This window comes from Peromyscus leucopus, chromosome 7 (genome assembly GCF_004664715.2).
Source record: "Peromyscus leucopus breed LL Stock chromosome 7, UCI_PerLeu_2.1, whole genome shotgun sequence".
In the NCBI taxonomy this organism is placed as follows: domain Eukaryota; kingdom Metazoa; phylum Chordata; class Mammalia; order Rodentia; family Cricetidae; genus Peromyscus; species Peromyscus leucopus.
In genome coordinates this window covers 18,564,329-18,581,883 of record NC_051069.1, presented here as the reverse complement: position 1 = coordinate 18,581,883, position 17,555 = coordinate 18,564,329, and the positions used below count along the sequence as shown (strand labels likewise).

At 39.7% G+C, this 17,555-nt stretch overlaps 1 protein-coding gene across 4 annotated transcripts in view; it reads right to left on the bottom strand.

Annotated features, from left to right (window-relative positions):
* Positions 1 to 17,555, bottom strand: part of Dmxl2 (Dmx like 2) — a 123,945-nt gene that overhangs the window by 94,452 nt on the left and 11,938 nt on the right. For all 4 annotated transcript variants that reach the window (XM_028864975.1, XM_028864977.1, XM_028864976.1 and 1 more), the window contains exons 2-6: positions 14,534 to 14,659; positions 11,485 to 11,556; positions 7,637 to 7,715; positions 6,718 to 6,853; positions 6,049 to 6,115 (exon numbers count right to left, since the gene is read on the bottom strand). In XM_028864975.1, the coding sequence (XP_028720808.1) occupies positions 6,049 to 6,115; positions 6,718 to 6,853; positions 7,637 to 7,715; positions 11,485 to 11,556; positions 14,534 to 14,659 (480 nt within the window). The remainder of the gene's footprint in view (positions 1 to 6,048; positions 6,116 to 6,717; positions 6,854 to 7,636; positions 7,716 to 11,484; positions 11,557 to 14,533; positions 14,660 to 17,555) is intronic.

Genomic DNA, 17,555 nt, shown 5'->3' with positions numbered 1-17,555 from the left:
TGAAGAAAAAACCATGCAGACACTAAGTAAAAACCACCCTTCCTCAGCTCCACGAGGAGGGCAGGAAACATGGCCCAGACTAAGCAGTGTCTCTGTTACTCCTGCTTGCTGAAATGAACTCCAAGCCATTCTCCTGACTACAATAAAACGAGCAAAGGTGCTCCCGGCTCAGCATCCCCAACCTTAGGATTAAAACTAGCAGGGACCTCCACGCCTGGCTTAAGTGAGCTCATTTTGTTTCATTACAGGGTCTCATTATGTAGCCCTGGCTGGCCTCAGGGAGAACTCACTGGGTAGACCAGGCTAACCTCTACCTCATAAATATGCACCTGTCTCTGCTTCATGAGTGCTGGGATGTAACAGCATGCACCACCATGCCTAGCAAATGAGATGGAGAAGACCTGCTGCACTAAATATCAAGACTTGTTTTAAAAGCATAGCAATTAAGACAGTAACACAAGTATGAGGAAGGAACACTGTAGAGAAGAACCCAGAAACAGATACACAGAAATGTAGACACTTGATTTTATGACAAAAGTAGCTAGCTCCATAGAGCAAGGGAAAAAGAAGCTTTTCAATAAATTATATGGGACCCTTGGATATACAAACAGATATATAGAAAAAAAACTACCTTTGCTTAGCCATTGCCAAAATTCATAAAAATCACTAAATGTCGACGAGCCCCACATCCTTTAGCGCCCGTGGGTTTGCTGTCATGTCTGCAGCGCTGCAGTCCTCTCTGTGTTAGAATAATTGCTAAAGGAAATTCATGTCAATAAATTCCTAATTTTTTTTGTTTGTTTTTTTTTTGTTTGTTTGTTTTTTGTTTTTCGAGACAGGGTTTCTCTGTGTAGCTTTGCGCCTTTCCTGGAGCTCACTTGGTAGCCCAGGCTGGCCTCGAACTCACAGAGATCCGCCTGGCTCTACCTCCCAAGTGCTGGGATTAAAGGTGTGCGCCACCAACGCCTGGCCTAAATTCCTAATTTTAAGATTAAAAAAAGAAAGAAAGAAAATTACTAAATGTCAAATACAAATATAAAATGCCCAGCTTCCAGAGTAGGGGTGCTTAGCCTGAGGCACTCTGACCCAAAGGTCAGACAGACAAAACTCAATATAACACACGCTTTTGATCCATCACCTGTACTCATCAGGCCTTGGCACTCAGGTATGTCAGTTTCAAGTGAAAGCATCTACCTACATCTATTTCTGAAGTTTCCCAGCAGTTGGCTGAGTGCTAAGAATCATACCTTATCCTTGCTAGTCCTCAGCCAATTATTGACGTGTTAAAGAATATATATTAAGACATGAATTTGGGTGGGCAGGGAGGTGGAAAAGATCTGGGAGGAGTTGGGGGAGGAGAAAGAATATGATCAAAATATATTGTATGAAAATTTTTAAAATAATTTTTGAAGAGTATGTATACAGAATACAACATATATGAATAATGTTGCCTCTCAGAGCACCCATAGACTTAAGTCAGGTGGTTAATACATTTAAGAAAGAGCATATTATCATGTTCCTCAAGTATATGCCTCAATCCAGGACATTTTATTATCTGATCATTTCCCATGTGATGACTTGTTAACTGTCAAGGTGGCAATCTTTAGAATGACCTGGGAGATGGCCTCTGGGCATGCCTGTGGAGGATTAACTTAACTGCATTAACTGGGGTGAGACAACTGCCCACTGTGGGTAGAACTATTCCCTGGCCAGGATCCTAGACTACATTAAATGGAAAATGGGAGGTGAGACGCAGCATGCATTTGCCCCTCTCTGCTTCTTGACTAGGGGTGCAATATGGCCTGCCTGTGCAAGCTTCTGACACTCTGACTTCCCCACCATGATGGCCTGTAACTCAGAACTGTAGCCAAACTAACCTTTTCTCCCTTGAAGCTGCTTTATCAGAGTAGCTTATCATAGTAGCAGGAAAGAAACTACTCCCATATTAACTACATATATGTGCATCTTTATCTCAATGTGTGCCTCTAGAGAAGCGTAGAAACCAAGACCCAAGAGAAAATCACTCCTGTTTCCATAACTGCTATCTGAAGGAATGCTTCAACAAAGGAAACCGGTGTTAGCAATCCATGTGATTTTTTTTATCTTGGAGATCACAAATATTTTCATACCAGGACAGTTGCTATACATCTGAAAACATTTTCGCACATTTTACTTAGAAATTGTTAGTGATGAGAACCACTGCTAGCCTGCACATGACTGCAATCTTCCTGTCTACAATGGGATACCGTTTTCTTATTATGTTCTTGCAACTCTTGAGCAACTACCTCTGTGCCAAGCAGTTACTGGACCACAAAACAGTAAGCTGGATGGTTTGCAACTAGAGATTCAATAAATTATAAGGGACCCTTTGACATACAAACAGATATACAGAAAAATCATGAGTAGATTCAATGATCTTAGAAAGTCCAAGCTTCTGCCTTGAAAAGATACAGAAATCTGAATTCCGTGTTACACAATTAAATGAAATTTGCCAATATTTTAAATGTTATTGGATGCATTTATTTAAAAGCATGTGTACTATCACAAATATACTTTTAATATTTTAAAGCTGTGTTTTAATGGCTTATTTCCTTTATAACATCCTATTTAACATCCTATTTACATCCTATTTACACATCCTATTTTATAGTTTTAGAAATTACCATACTGTGAAGGTTAAAAGTTCATTCACTAAAGTCCCAAAGGAATTTATTGCAAAAAAAAAAAAAATAAAACTTTAAGAAACTCTAGGGGTTGGTAAGATGGCTCAGCGGTTAGGAGCACTGGCTGCTCTTCCAGGGCCCAGGTTCAATTCCCAGCACCCACATGGCAGTTCACAACTGTCTATAACTCCTGTTCCAGGGGATTTGACACTCTCACACAGACATACATGCAGGGAAAACACCAATGTACATAAAATACAAATAAATAAATTTTTTTAAAAAAGAAACTCTAATTCCTGAGTATATACCCAAAGGAATCGAAGTCAGTATATAAGAAAGGTACCTGCACACCGTATTTACTGTATCACTGTTCACAATGACCAAGGTCTGGAAGTAGCTTAGATGTTCATTAATAGATGAGTGGATAAAGAAAATGTCATACATATATATAATGGAGGGTTTGTTTTGTTTTGATGTCTATAAGTTTTTATTTGGGGAGCCATTGCTTGAAACAGGGTTTCACTATACAGCCACAGCTCGCCTTGAACTCATTATCCTCCTGCCTCCACCTCAGTCTCCCAAGTACTAGGATTATAAAAATGTGCCAACATAACCTGCCATGAAGGAGTTGATTTTAAGAATTTCTTTAAATGTGTATGTGTGTGCCTGCATAAGTTTATGTGTACCATCTGTACGCAGGAGCCCACAGAGTCTAGAAGTAGTCAACAGATGCCCTGGTACTGGAGTTACAGACAGTTGTAAGCCACCATGTAGGTGCTGGGAACCAAACCCAGGTCCTCTGCAACTGCAATATGTGCTTTTAACCTCTGAGCAGATACCCCAACCCCTATATAATGGAGCTTTAGTCCGCCATTAAAAAATAAATAAAACTATGGTATTTGCAGGGAAATGGAGGCAAGTGGAACTTCTCTCATGCTAAAGGCAAGTTGTTATCTGGCACGGTGTGAATGTCTCTATTGTGTGGCCAGTTGCTAAAGGAAAAGAAATGCCAAGAAGTCCCTAAGGCTTAGACCTTACAGTGACCATGAAATAGACTTGAAAAGCAGCCCAGGGTACATTTCTGTCTATGGAGTGCTTACAGTCTTTTTCTCTCCATAAATGTACAATCTTCCTCACCTTATTAAATGCCAGAGTTTGTTTTTATTTTTAATTTTTCAAGACAGGGTTTCTCTGTGTAGTCCTAGCTGTCCTAGAACTCACTCTGTAGGCCAGGCTGGCCTCAACTCACAGAGATCCACCTGCCTCTGCTAGGATTAAAGGCATGAGCCACCATCACCCAGCTTGAGTATGGATGTTTAAAACTAAAAACAAGAAAATAATGACCTGGTTCTAAACTCTAGCACTCTACTGGGGGTAGCAGCACTTTTAAACCTGGGTTTAAACAGCAAGCAACTAGAGGGCAGACCCTGAAAGACTTAAACAGAACTTCAGAGTTTGGAAAAACTCAAAACACAACACCTGGGAAGAAGCCATAGCATCTGGCTGCTACTCTTTCTAAGACAGGAAGATACAATCCCTCTGGTAGACCGAGACATCCCAATGTACTTCTAGGGGTAAAAGTTCACTTGAGACCACTCAGTGAATCAAGAGCCTCTGAATTTCCAAATTCTGACAGAACCTAAATCATAATCACTAACTGTACAAATTTTTCTGAACAAAGTCCAAAAGCCAAACCTAGAAAGGTAAAAGTCTAATAATATCAGTTTGGGCAAGGAAGAAAAGGACAAGTTGGTGAGAACATTCATTAGGAACAGCAGCTTTGGAGAACTAACTGGCACTGTCTAGGAAGGTTAAGATTCAAGTAACCTAGGACGCAGCCAATACTACTGCCGTGGACATGCAAGAAAAACCCATACACATGCCTAATACACATGTGCAAGACCCTCATGCAGCATTACTAACTATACATCAAAAATGTATCAGCAGAGCAGGTTAGTGGAAAAGAGCGGAGGAATCAGTAAGTAGTAGTCAACAACATCCAGATGAATTAAGGACTTACTTGTGAAACTACATTTTTAAGTTTTAGAATAAAATAATGGATTATTCAAACCACAGTCTGTAAGCCACTCTAATAAATCCCCTCTATATTAATTTTCAATCAGTTCTGTTCCTCCAGAGACGCCCGACTAATACACGTGGCAACATACTATCAAGAAAGGAAGGAAGGAAATCAGAATAGGGCAGGAAGGGAGTGGGAATGAGGAGGCAGAGACCAGTCATTGCGAAGGCAGTAGCACAAGTCTGCTTTCTCTTTGTCCTTTTGTAGACAGGGTCTTACCTGCAGCTCTGACTGGTCTCCACCTGCTCCCCAAACACTAGGATAAGGCATGTGCCACCACCTTGCACTCTCTTGATCCTCCTGTTCTACCTCTCAGGTGCTGGGATTACAGGAGTGTGCCATCCTGTCCAACTCAATTCTACTTTTAAACTAGAATTCCTGGTATTTTTAAATAGAAAAACTAATTTTAGTGTGGCCCATGCTCCAGCGGATGGCTATACATCCAAGAGTTTATGAGGTGCATAAACTGGATTCACAGGGTTTGTGGTGGTAGTGTTTTTTCAAAACAGGGACTCACTATGTAGCCCTAGCTGTCCTGAAACTCACTATGCAGACAAAGCTGGCCTCAAACTCACAGAGATCTACCTACTTATGCTTCCCAAGTACTGGGATTAAAGTCAAACACTACTATGTCCAACTTTGGGCTCACTGGGTTTAAAAAAATAAGGACACCAAGTTTAGTGAGTATGGAATGGGAGGTGACTCTAGAAGTTGAAGTCATCAAAATACCATACATGAAATTCTCAAAAATTAATTTACAAAAAAGTAAACTTATGGTGAGCAAGATTCATAGTGGGTAGGGCCTGATGACTTGAGTTTGATCCCCAGAACCCGCATGTACAAGAGAACTGATTCTTGTAAGTGGACTTCCACACACATCATCCACTCTCATTCATTCTCTCTTTGGCCTGCATACACATACACACACACACAAAAAAAAAAAAATAATAATAATAATAATAAATGTAAAAAAAAAACTTTACTATAATTTCACTAAAGTAAAACAGAAATAATAATAGTCATTATTTCCCAAGTGCGTAATATCTGTAGAAATCATACCAAATCTTTTTAAAACATTTTTTCCATTCATTTTACAGAGCTGAGACTTGAGCTCAAAACTTCACCAATGGTAACCACTGCTGGCCATCACTGAGCTATATCCCCAGCCTCACAAACATTTTTATTATACCTCAAGCAAGCTGTGCAGGAGAATTGTCTAAATTTATGGAAGACAGACTGGAAAGGAATGTAAGGGTTTCTTCAGTTGTTTTGTTTGAATCTTCATTTTTTGGCTTGCTCCCTTACCTTTCCAGCAGTAGCAAAATATTCACCATCAGGAGACCATTCCATCAGATGTACAGACACTGAGGTTCTGAGAACAAACCAAACCAGCATGATCAGAACACAAATACAGACTATGGATACATGGTCAAATATCAATGTCACAACCATCCTAACAGGAGTGTTTCTGCCCCCATAACAATACAAAATATTTCACCTTCCTAAAAAAATAAAACTAATCCAAAGTACACTTTCAACAACAAAGAATCTAAGTATTACATGATATTGCTATATCCATGTCAATCAAAATCATCATTATAACATGTTAAAATAGCTTATCACCTTCCTAGGTAAGTAGATCTCTCTACATAACCATGTTAACACTAACAGAACAGTCATCACTCCACTTCAGAAGGTGGCTAGAAGCTTCCATATCTTCCCATCACAACCAATTTCAACTCTTCAATGAGCAATTTCTATGAGTCAATTCTGTATGAAAATATTTTACTTTGGGGGGGACAAATAAGTAAAGCACAAATTAAAGAATGATATTATAATGAGTTTTGGTTAGAAAAAAAAGTCTACACTTTAGATTTTTAAATACAACACCAAGAAAAACTAAAGCACTCCGTAGAAGGAACACAATTTAGGACATTTTAGTGAATGAATATTACAACAGGCTTAGACACTAACTTGCACTGCCAGACGCACTTCCAATCATTTAAAACAGGAGGGATTTTGTTATCAATTTCTTCCTCCTCTTCTAGAATATCACTTCCTGGAGGAGCCCACAACTGAATAGAATCAGTAGCTGTCAACAGTCTGTTATCTGAAAATTTTAAAATGTTCTGATGAGTAACTAAGGAATATCTACGGAAAGAAATGCACACACAGTTCTGTTAGGTCTGTACATTATTAAGTGAAAATATACAATACCATCTATGAAAAACACACGGGGTCAGTTCAAAAGAGTCCTCTACGAGGAAAAGGGGAAAAAGAACCTAAACAAGAATCATTATTAGGGGAGACGAGAAAAAAACAAAAAACAAAGACTTACTGTAGAGGGCTTCACCTAGTAAACAAGTGTTAAACAGCCAAAGTGGAATACTAGCACATGGCAGACGCCCTCTACAGTGGAGTATTCTCAAGATATGAGAGACAACTAAAAAGAAATGTTTCTACATGGAATATAAAACAACCCTCATTAACTGTGAATATAAAAGGAGATAACAGCTATTTATCATTACAGGTTTCTAATCTTTACAAATTAAAAACAATAATTTCCTAAAATACACAATAACAAAATAAGGTAGAAAATGCTCCCATCCCTCTCTTATTTATAATTTTTGTACATAAAATAAGAATAAAGTATATCACATGTAAACTAAAAGAAAAAAAATCACTAGTTCTTACAATGAAACAGTAAAAGGCAAAAGCTACAAAGAGGGGAGGAAATGAAAGTCACTGCACACCGAGAAGGAAAAGCCATATTCACGCATCAACAAAAATGTAACATTGCCAACTTCTTTATCATCAAACATTATCACATTTTAATTATACATTCAAATCAAATGCTTCGTTTCAATAATTTCTAAGTATAGCTATTAAATACCTTGAGGGTCCCATGCTAAGTTGTATGTCACAGAACTCAAAAAAAACTGCCCAGTTTTAAGCCACTGACACTTGAGTTGCTGAAACATAGAGAGAAAGAAAAAAAATGTTTTTAAAATACTCCCAAACTCCACCATTGTATCATTTTCTTCAACTTAAAAGAGACTTTTAAAGATGCAAATATTTCATGATTATTTTAAAAATAACCTCCAATGGTCCCACTTACAGGTCATGCTGCCATACTGCTTACCACGCCCAACTAAACATGTTCTCTCAGGCTTTCTTCTGTCTACTAACACATTTTCAGAACTGGGGACATCCTCCCCTTCACTTCTCCATCTGAAAATCCCTGTGCTTCCTGAGGATGTGCCTACACCATCGCCTCTGTGAACTCTGACCTCTCACCAGCATCCAGGACACGTTCCCACTCTGTCATCACAACACTGACTACACGGAATGTGTATGTGTCTGGCTTTCCTATTAGACAGCAACACTTGACGGGAAGGAACGAGGTCATAATAATCTTGGGGATTTGTCACTGTTGTTCTATGTTTTGTGTCTGCCTAGTTTTTGTTCTTTTCTTTTTTAACAGGGTCTGGTCTCAAGTAGTCCTGGCTGGCCTGGAACTTGCTATGTAGCAAAGGATGACCTGATTCTCCTGCCTCCCCCTCCCAAGTACTGAGATTAGGGCCAACTACCACCATGACCAGTATATATGGTGTTGGAAATGAGGTTGGAAAGGGTCTGGGTGAGTCTTTAGTTTTGCTTTTTGTCTTTTTGCTTTGTCTTTGGGGTTTCTTTGAGATGGGGTCTAGCCATAAAACCTAGCTCTGTCTGTGGTGATCCTCCTGCTTCTGCCTCCAAGCTAGAGTTCCTGCTCTAGTTTTTGACCTTAAGCAGCTGCAGTGCCATTATAAAGATGCTAAAACTCTTATTAGGGCTAGAGACGACTCAGCAGTTCTGAGTACTTGCTGCTCTTCCAGAGGACCCAAGTCCTATTCCTAACATCTACTTCAGGAGCCTCACAACCACCTGTAACCTTAGCTACAAAGAATCTGACACTCTCTTCTGGCCTCCATGAGCCCCTGTACACATGTGGCACATGTGTATACACACATACATGCATACATACATACATACATACACACACACACACACACAGAAAATAAAAACAAATTTTTTGGAAATTTTTATTAATGCACAGAAATGGACTCACTGTCTAAAATAAAACTAGACAGAACTCCCAAGAAGACAACAGATTTGAAATATAATGTAATTCACAAACATGATCTGTTTGTTATTTTGAGTAACTTCTATCTAAATCCTTTCATTCTACAAAGTGATTAAAAAATCTTTTCTGGCCGGGCGGTGGTGGCGCACGCCTTTAATCCCAGCACTTGGGAGGCAGAGGCAGGTGGATCTCTGTGAGTTCAAGGCCAGCCTGGACTACCAAGTGAGTTCCAGGAAAGGCGCAAAGCTACACAGAGAAACCCTGTCTCAAAAAACCAAAAAAAAAAAAAAAATCTTTTCTGGGTGTTAAATCTTTTCTAGGCAGGTGTCTCCATGATGGGTAAGGTGACCTGCTGACATCCTACGCAATCCAAGTCAGAAGCTCATTTTTTAATAAAAAGGGGACCCGTAGGTCCCTGGCCCCTGTTTTGGGTAAGTAGAAAATGCCAGTACAAAACACAGTACAACATAGTCATATCATGCACGGGGCACACAGAGGTCAGAGGAGGGGTCAGACACCCTGGAACTGAAGTTACAGAAAGTTGTGAGCCACCATGTAGGTGCTGAGAATAGATCCCAGGTCCTCCGCACAGGAGTACGTACTCTTAACTGATTAGCCATCTCTCTAAGCCTCTGAATCTGAGTTTTCTTTAATGTGTTCTAGTTGAATTTTTATTTTGGAGATGAAAGGGATCAAATCCAGAGATCAGATCTAGGTGACTCTTAACCGTTGTGTAATTTAATATCTATTTTTATAATAAAAACTGATACTTCAATTTAATTTAGAAATATAAAAAAAAACATGTATACAGATTTCATTCAAAATTGATTTCTAAAATAGCATTTGAGGTGGGCACAGTGGCTTAGGTCTGTAGTTCCAGCTAGAGGCTGAGTCTGAGACTAAAGGAAGAGGATGGCTGAGCACAGGCATCTGAAGCCAGCCTAGGCAACTTAGCAAGACCTCACCTCAGAATACAGGTGATTAACTAAAACAAACCCCTTACATGTCTTACAGCACTAGTGATGTGGCTCAGCTGGCAGAGTGCTTGCCTAGCGCACAAAGCCCTGGGTGATGCCCAATACAGCATAGACCTGGAGTGCTGGTGCATGCCTATTATACAAGCATTCCGGTGTAAAGGGAGCACCATACATTCAAGATCATTGTCCGACAAATAATGAGCTCAAGGTCAACCTAGAATACATGATATCCTGTCTCAAAAAGTACTTACATACTTTTGACATTGACATTTAGTACTTACAATTTTGATTATTTTAAGTGATGGTAGATTTCTAAAGCATATAGGAGTTTAACTTGGAATTTTTTTAATCTGTGTGTATTGATACACATATGATGTACGTGTGTACATATATGGCATATTCCTGTGAGTGTAGATTCACACATGCCAAAGCTCATGTGTGGACATCCAAGGACAACCCTGAGTATCCAGTTCTCTCTTCTACCTGGTCCCGACAGGGTTTCTTTGCTATTTGCCACTAAGTACACCAGCCGAGCCAGTTCCTGTTCTCTGTCTCCACCTCCCATCTCACAACTGCTCCCAGCTTTGCGTGGGTTTAGGGTATTCAAACTCAGGTCCTCACACCCGCACATCTGAGCCGCCTTCTCCAGCCCACGTCTAAAACTGTAAGTGGTTGATGATTCTAACCCTATAGTATTTTCTTAACATTAAACAACATAAAATACAACATTTAGTAGATATGTGACTGGTTCTCAATGTGATGTGCTCAACCACTTAGCTGGTTAGTAAACTTACCTAAGTGTGTAACTCCACTAAACAAATGTTTAGGGGTCTGAATACACTAGATACTATTCTAAGTAATTGGGATACAACAATCAAAAGAATCAAGCTGCATACTTGTAAAGGACGCTTGTGTTCTAAACTGTAAATAATAAGCAAGTGCCATGGGGAAAGTTTAAAATAGATAAGCAGATCAGGGTACAGTGGCTCACACCTGTAATCTCATCACTAAGTAGGATTAGCCAAAAAGAGAAGGAATAATATAGGGAGACTGCCATTTGCAGTACAGACACACCTTGCTAAGAAGGTATGATTACACAGAGACCTAGAGCCTGTGGAAGCCAGCCCCAGAGCTGCACAGAAGGCATCCACAGAACAGCCAGTGCCCGGGCCCTAAAGGGAGGGTGACTGGAACACAGCACAAGCAGTGTGGCTGGAACAGGGGATGGATTCTGAAGGAGAACAGTGTACTGGTGCTGGGAGGAAGAAGGGAGGTTTGCAGGTTTACAATCTGCAAGAAGTAAGGCACCCTTACAGAATTTTAAAGAGAAGTAGCACATCCTCTCTATTGAGAAGAGAGAAGAAAAGGACATTGGAATAGGAAACTAGCACCAGTGAGTAGCAACCCAAGCAAAACGAAGAGCAGTTCAGACCAGGGTAGATCTCAGCACAACAAGTGGCAATTAGCAATAGTCTAGCAACTTGGGTTTCTAAAAGGTCTTTACTAAACTTCCCAGCTATTCCTCCCCACTGTGTGTACTACTTCCTAAGGAGCTCTCTACTGCTACTGTAAGCAGATTCTAAGGAACCAAGAAACAAAAGTTAACCAAATTCTTCAAATATTCTATCAATTAATACTTACACTGTTCCTCTTATGAGAATTTATGCCCAGAGGCTCAAAAATACAAACAGCATTGCCATATGAAGCTGCAACCTAAAAGAGAATAAACATGTTAGTATTTATGAAAGGGTGAAGTACAGGCAAACCTCTGCACAGAAATGTATAAACTAATTTCATACAATTCAATTCCAATAAAACTCCATGGTTTACCTCTAGAAATAAACCTGCCAATATAGTAGATTTAACGATCTCTTTTACCAAAAAAAAAAAAAAAAAAAAAAAAAAAAAAAAAAAAAAAAAAAAAAAAAAAAAAACAACTCAGTAGCTTTGTTTTAGAATTATGAAGCTGTCCTAGTCAAAAACCCACTTTCCTTTTTTTGAGGCAGGGTTTCAGGTAGCCCAGGCTAGTCTCAAACTTGCTATGTAGCTAAGGCTGGCCAGGAACTCCTGATCTTCCTGCCTCTAATCCTATTGGGATTACAAGTATGCCCCACAAAGTTTATCTCAGAAATTAGATTTTCTATAGGAATTTTGTTTTGGACCAGAAAGATAACTGAGTAAAAGTACTTGCCACCAAGCCGGAAAACCTGAGTCCAACCTCGACAACACACATAGCAGAAGAGAAATGACTCCTGCAAGCTGTCCTCCCTCCCCCTCTCTCTGTCCCTCTCTCCCTCTCTCTCTCTCTCTCTCTCTCTCTCTCACACACACACACACACACATGAGCACAATTAAAAACGTAATTTTAAAATTTTTAATGTTTTTAATATAGAAATTACTTCAGTAACAAAAATAACTTCAGCAGTACATCTCTTTATGAACAATGTTCATAATCCAGAAAAACAATACAAAAATTTTGAGAAGTTTTTAAAAACCATCAAATGATAACAGGTTTGAAGACTATGTCACAAAAATTGCTTTAATTATATCACCAAACAGAAAGCACCAACTGAAAAATCACCTTGAAAAAGGATCAGAAATAATGAAGGGAAATCACTAAACTAGTGTCTGCACTACTGTGTGGGGACCAGGGCTGCTCTGCTGTAGGTCACCCCTGGTAAGAAGGGCCCTGAGTCCCCAGTTCCTAGAGGACAGCAGTGCCCATCATCTTTTTCTTTTTTTTTTTTGGTTTTTCGAGACAGGGTTTCTCTGCGTATTCCTGGCCGTCCTGAACTCATTTTGTAGACCAGGCTGGCCTTGAACACAAGAGATCCACCTGCCTCTGCCTCACCAGTGCTGGGATTAAAGGTGTGCCCCACCACTCTGGCCAGAGCCCATTTTCTAACAATTCTCGGAAATAGTTCCCAATTCATCATCCTCTTGGCAAGGACAGAATCAGCATCAGAAAACAGACCAAAGCCATCGCTCCTCACACTGTCTACCCTGGCCAGCCATAGGATGAAGCTAGAAACACTCTCTGAAGACCTGCCAAAAAGCCTGTGATTTTAAGGGCATGTCCATGGCAAATAAATAAATAAATAAATAAATTTTAAAAAAAGACGATAGATAGACAGACAAACAGTCTGTCCATCCAGGTTCCCCCCCACACCCCCTTTTAAAGCTGCTACCTAAATATTTAACATGCCTTCCAAGAAACAGTTTTCAATCCACAGTAGATCAGGGAAGCTACTTCAAATACTTTGTTACCAAGAAGTCACAAATGTGACAGTTACCACCACAGTGTTGAAGAACACGACAATAAAGAAGTGCCAGTATCACCATCTTCGCCCAGGTAAGGAGCACAGAAACAGCCTGTCTGCTTCCCATGGCTATGAACACAATCATCTGCGTATTTTAATAATCTTTTTGTTTCTGAGATAGTCTTATGGTGTTGCCCAAGCTGGTCTTAAATTACTAGGTTCAAGCAATCCTCTCATCTCAGCCAACCTTATTATATATATTTTTAAAGTCCTTACTCCCACAAAATGTATTAATTGTGATTATTATAAACACTTAAGTAATTTATTAAAATTGATCTCTGGCAATTATCATTCTACCTTAGGCAAGCTTAGTTACCTTGATTGGCCTAGAGAAGAGTGACCAAAAAAAAGTAATAAAAGAAAGATGGCCCTCGGTGTCCTCTAAAAATAAACAGAAGCAGCACTTACTGGGAAAAATACTGAAAGTCAGAAAAGCAAGAAGCAAATACCAGAGAACACAAGAAAATACAGTGTTTCAAGAGTATTACTACCAAGTAATGGTGCATTTACCTAACTATTCAACCTAATACAAACAGCTGACTAAGGCAGGAGAAATTGATTACTATCTATTACCATGAAGACCAAATTTAACATATCCTCTACAGAATGTTTTCTAGTAAAGAACTTCCAGAAAACTAACAATGTTTAAATTGCTATGATTGCCTATCATAGTTTCAAAACTTCTTTTTTATAATCTTGTAGTGACATACAACTGTCATATAATATTGCTCTTACTGAATTCATAGAATATATATATTAATATACTATATTTACATTAGTATTAAGTTTGAAAAATGAGAGAGGAAAAAGAAAATCTGAGAAAGAAGTCCACAAGATACAGTTTAACTATTTCAAAATAAAACCTCTGTTCCAAAGTTTAAATAAATCCTTAAATGTTCACTCAACAAACTTTCACTAAATTAACAAACTCAAACCATCTGTATGTCATATTATATTAAACACAACTCATTAAACTTCTTGATAAACATTTACTGTTACTACAAATGCAAGGCACAGCCTGCTGCTCCAGCTCTTGGCAGATGCTGAAACAGACAGGCTCACTGTGTCCAGGAGTGAAGACTAGCCTGCACACCACAGTAAGTTTTACCTCAAAACCAAACAACAATGCTGTTATTGGAATTTGGAAGAAATTGATTCCTCTCTCTTACTGGCTTAAAAGTTACGAATCTTCAGTGAAGAACACCAATATACCTAAGACTGTGAGGCCTACAGTCTTTCCACATAGTGTAAATGCTGGTAGATAAATGACTGCATCATCAGCTTCCTAGCATTTCACAATTCATATCCACATATTCTGGGAGAATTAAGTACGTTTAAATGACATTGAATAAAGTAATTAAATCTCTTACTCGTCCATGTTGGTTAGAGCACTCCACACAACTGACTTGGATGTTGCCATGTTTAGCACCAGGGATGATCTGCACACATTCAAAGTCGCTTGCCAGAATAACAATATCACAGCCTGATCCATATGCCTAAAAAGGAAAAGTTTTACAACATGTAAGAGATACATTTGAATTATTATTACATATTGTTTTATCTTGGATTCTGTTACTAATATAAAAGTATACCTTGACATATCTTACAAAACAATTACTATACAAATAAAAAGACTAAAAATCATATCAAAAATACATAAATCAATAGCATTCCATGCATTATCATTCAAAAACTGCTTTCAGCAGGCAGAGTTCTTCCAGTTTTTGTACACTACAGCTTCACTCTCTAGAGCTGAAGAATCACTGTTCAGAGTTGTTCTCTGGAGCTCACCTCTGAAAGCCCTAAAGGAAGTAATAAAACCCCTACTTGAAAATAGTAAGTCACTTAAAACAGCAACGTATTCTCCGAGTTCAAACCAGACTTAAGAAGAATCAAGACCACCATCAGACATGCACCTTGCAGCATAAGCTACACACTTAAAGATCTGGTAAAGCCACGTGAAGACCCAAGGCAGGATGCCACACACTAGGACAGGACTATGTAAATCACCCACCAAGGGGGCAGGGGGTGGAGGGGCAGACGCCATGACAGAGAGAGAGAGAGAGAGCTACATAACAGCAGCAAAAGACAAAGGATAGACTCAATAAAGACATCATACCCTCTTTAATCTCAGCAAAAACCTAGAATGATATTTGTTGTATTATTACTATTATTATTATTATTATTATTATTATTATTATATAAAGAGTCAAGTCATTAATTTGTCAAAGATTAAAATGCAAAGTGTCCAAACTCAGGTCCTTATGATTCTTGCACTCTTTCCCTGAGTTACATGTCAAGTAAGTACAAACTATTCCAGACAGGAATGTGTTCAAGAGGGAACTTCAAACATGGCTCCTGTCCATAACAGATCGAACAGGAACTTGGGCTGATGATAACAACAGCACAGAAGGTGTGATCTTTCTGCAGTGAGAAAGAAAGGGAAAGAGGAGGAGGGAAAAGAGAAATTTTCTGGATGAGTATGAGTACAGTTGCCTCTATAATGTGTGTCGTTACTGACAAATGCTATGCAGAACTCACTGCTCAATCACTGAGAGGCATTTTTATTCCTCCTCGTTTCCAAGGACATCACCACACTCCTAAGCTGGAAGGAAGCTTAGTTTTCTAATTCTGCAATGGTTCTCAAACCTGGCTACATTGAGATCACTTAATAAATTTGTTTAAAAATACATCCCAAGCTTATTAAATGAAAGAACATGGGCTGACACAGGAAGATCACTGTGAGTCCAAGGCCTGCATGAACACAGTGAGATCTTGTATCAGAAGCGTGGGGCAGAGGTGCCGAAAAGATAGCTCAATAGACCCAAGTCCTTGCCTGTGAGCATGAAGAGTCTGATCCCCAGACTCACACTTAATAAAACAAAACAGTGTGTCTGCTTACTGCTGCCTGTCTGCATAAGGGTAGAATCATCTGTTGGAGTGGGAGCAGCCTCTCAGGGGCACAGCCCTGAAGTGAACGGACTTGCTCTCTCTCAGTAGTCATCCATTGCCATGGAACTGCATCATGCTCTAAGATTTTCTAGCCTCTAGAACTATGAATCATATGAAACCATTTCTAAGTCCAAAAACAAAGTAACAACAACCATGTGTAGGGGAAGGCATGGGGGAAGGAACTTGTGATCTCAACCTTAGTAGAGACAGGCAACCTAACAATTTCTGGTTCCAAAAATCTAAGTACCAGGAGAAATGGATCAAAGAATGTGGAGTTGCTGCTGATAATTTTCAGCTAGCAACACAATGGATGTAGAAAACCTACCAGAAGGCACTCTCCCAAAGCCTTTCTTTAATAACCTACCACTTACTGTGACCTGAGAACAGTACCTTCACTACCTTCACAGGCTGCTTCTCTGAAGAAACCGAGGTCCAGAGAACTTCAGTCACTGGCCCAGGTATATAGAGTGAAGGGTATCTGCTTCATAAAAAGTTCCTGTTCCAGGGACGGGGAGACGCCTTAGCTAAGAACACTGGCTGCTCTTACAGAGGACCTGGGCCCAGTTCCCAGCACCTACATGGCAGCTTAGAACCATCTGTATCTCCAGTTTCAGGGGGATGTGATGCCCTCTTCTGGCCTCAACAGGCTCTGCATAAACATGTTGCACAGACATACATGCAGACCAAATACCAATCCACATAAAATTAAAATTTAAAACAACAGTTCTTGCTCTAAGCTGGGCATTGTGGCACATGCATGTAATCCCTACACTCAGTCAGGAGGATCAGGAGTTCAAAACCATCCACAGCCACATACCAAGTTCAAGGTTTGAGCTACATTTGAGACCCTACCTCAAAAGCCAAAACAGAAGGGAAAAAAATTCCTGCTCTTTCCATTTTCATGTCTTACTACACTGAGATGTGCTATTAGTCCTAGAAGGACCACACTGAGTTATGCAATCCTAATACATTTACCACATCATCTGATAAGGAGCGTACATGCGCGCGCGCACACACACACACACACACACACACACAAACCAACATGGTATATACTCACTTATAAGTAGGTATTAGCTGTAAAGTAAAGGATAATCATGCTACAATCCAGACCCAGAGAGGCTAAGTAACAAGGCGGCTCGATGAGGGACACATAAACTCTCCCTGGGAATGGGACACAGAATAGGCATCCCAGGTAGACTGGGGGTAGGTGGAGATAGGAACAGGAGGATCCAGTAGGGGAAGATGGAGGGAGAGGGAAAGAGTACTGGGAGAGATAACTGGAACTGGGGGCATTTCAGTGGCAAGGTAGAAACCTAGTGCAATGGAAACTCCCAGGAACCTACAAGACTGACCCTAGCTAAGTCTTCTAGTAAGAGGGGAATATAAAAGGAAAGATACGAAGCCCAAACTGGCCATCTCCTGTAACCAGGCAAGACT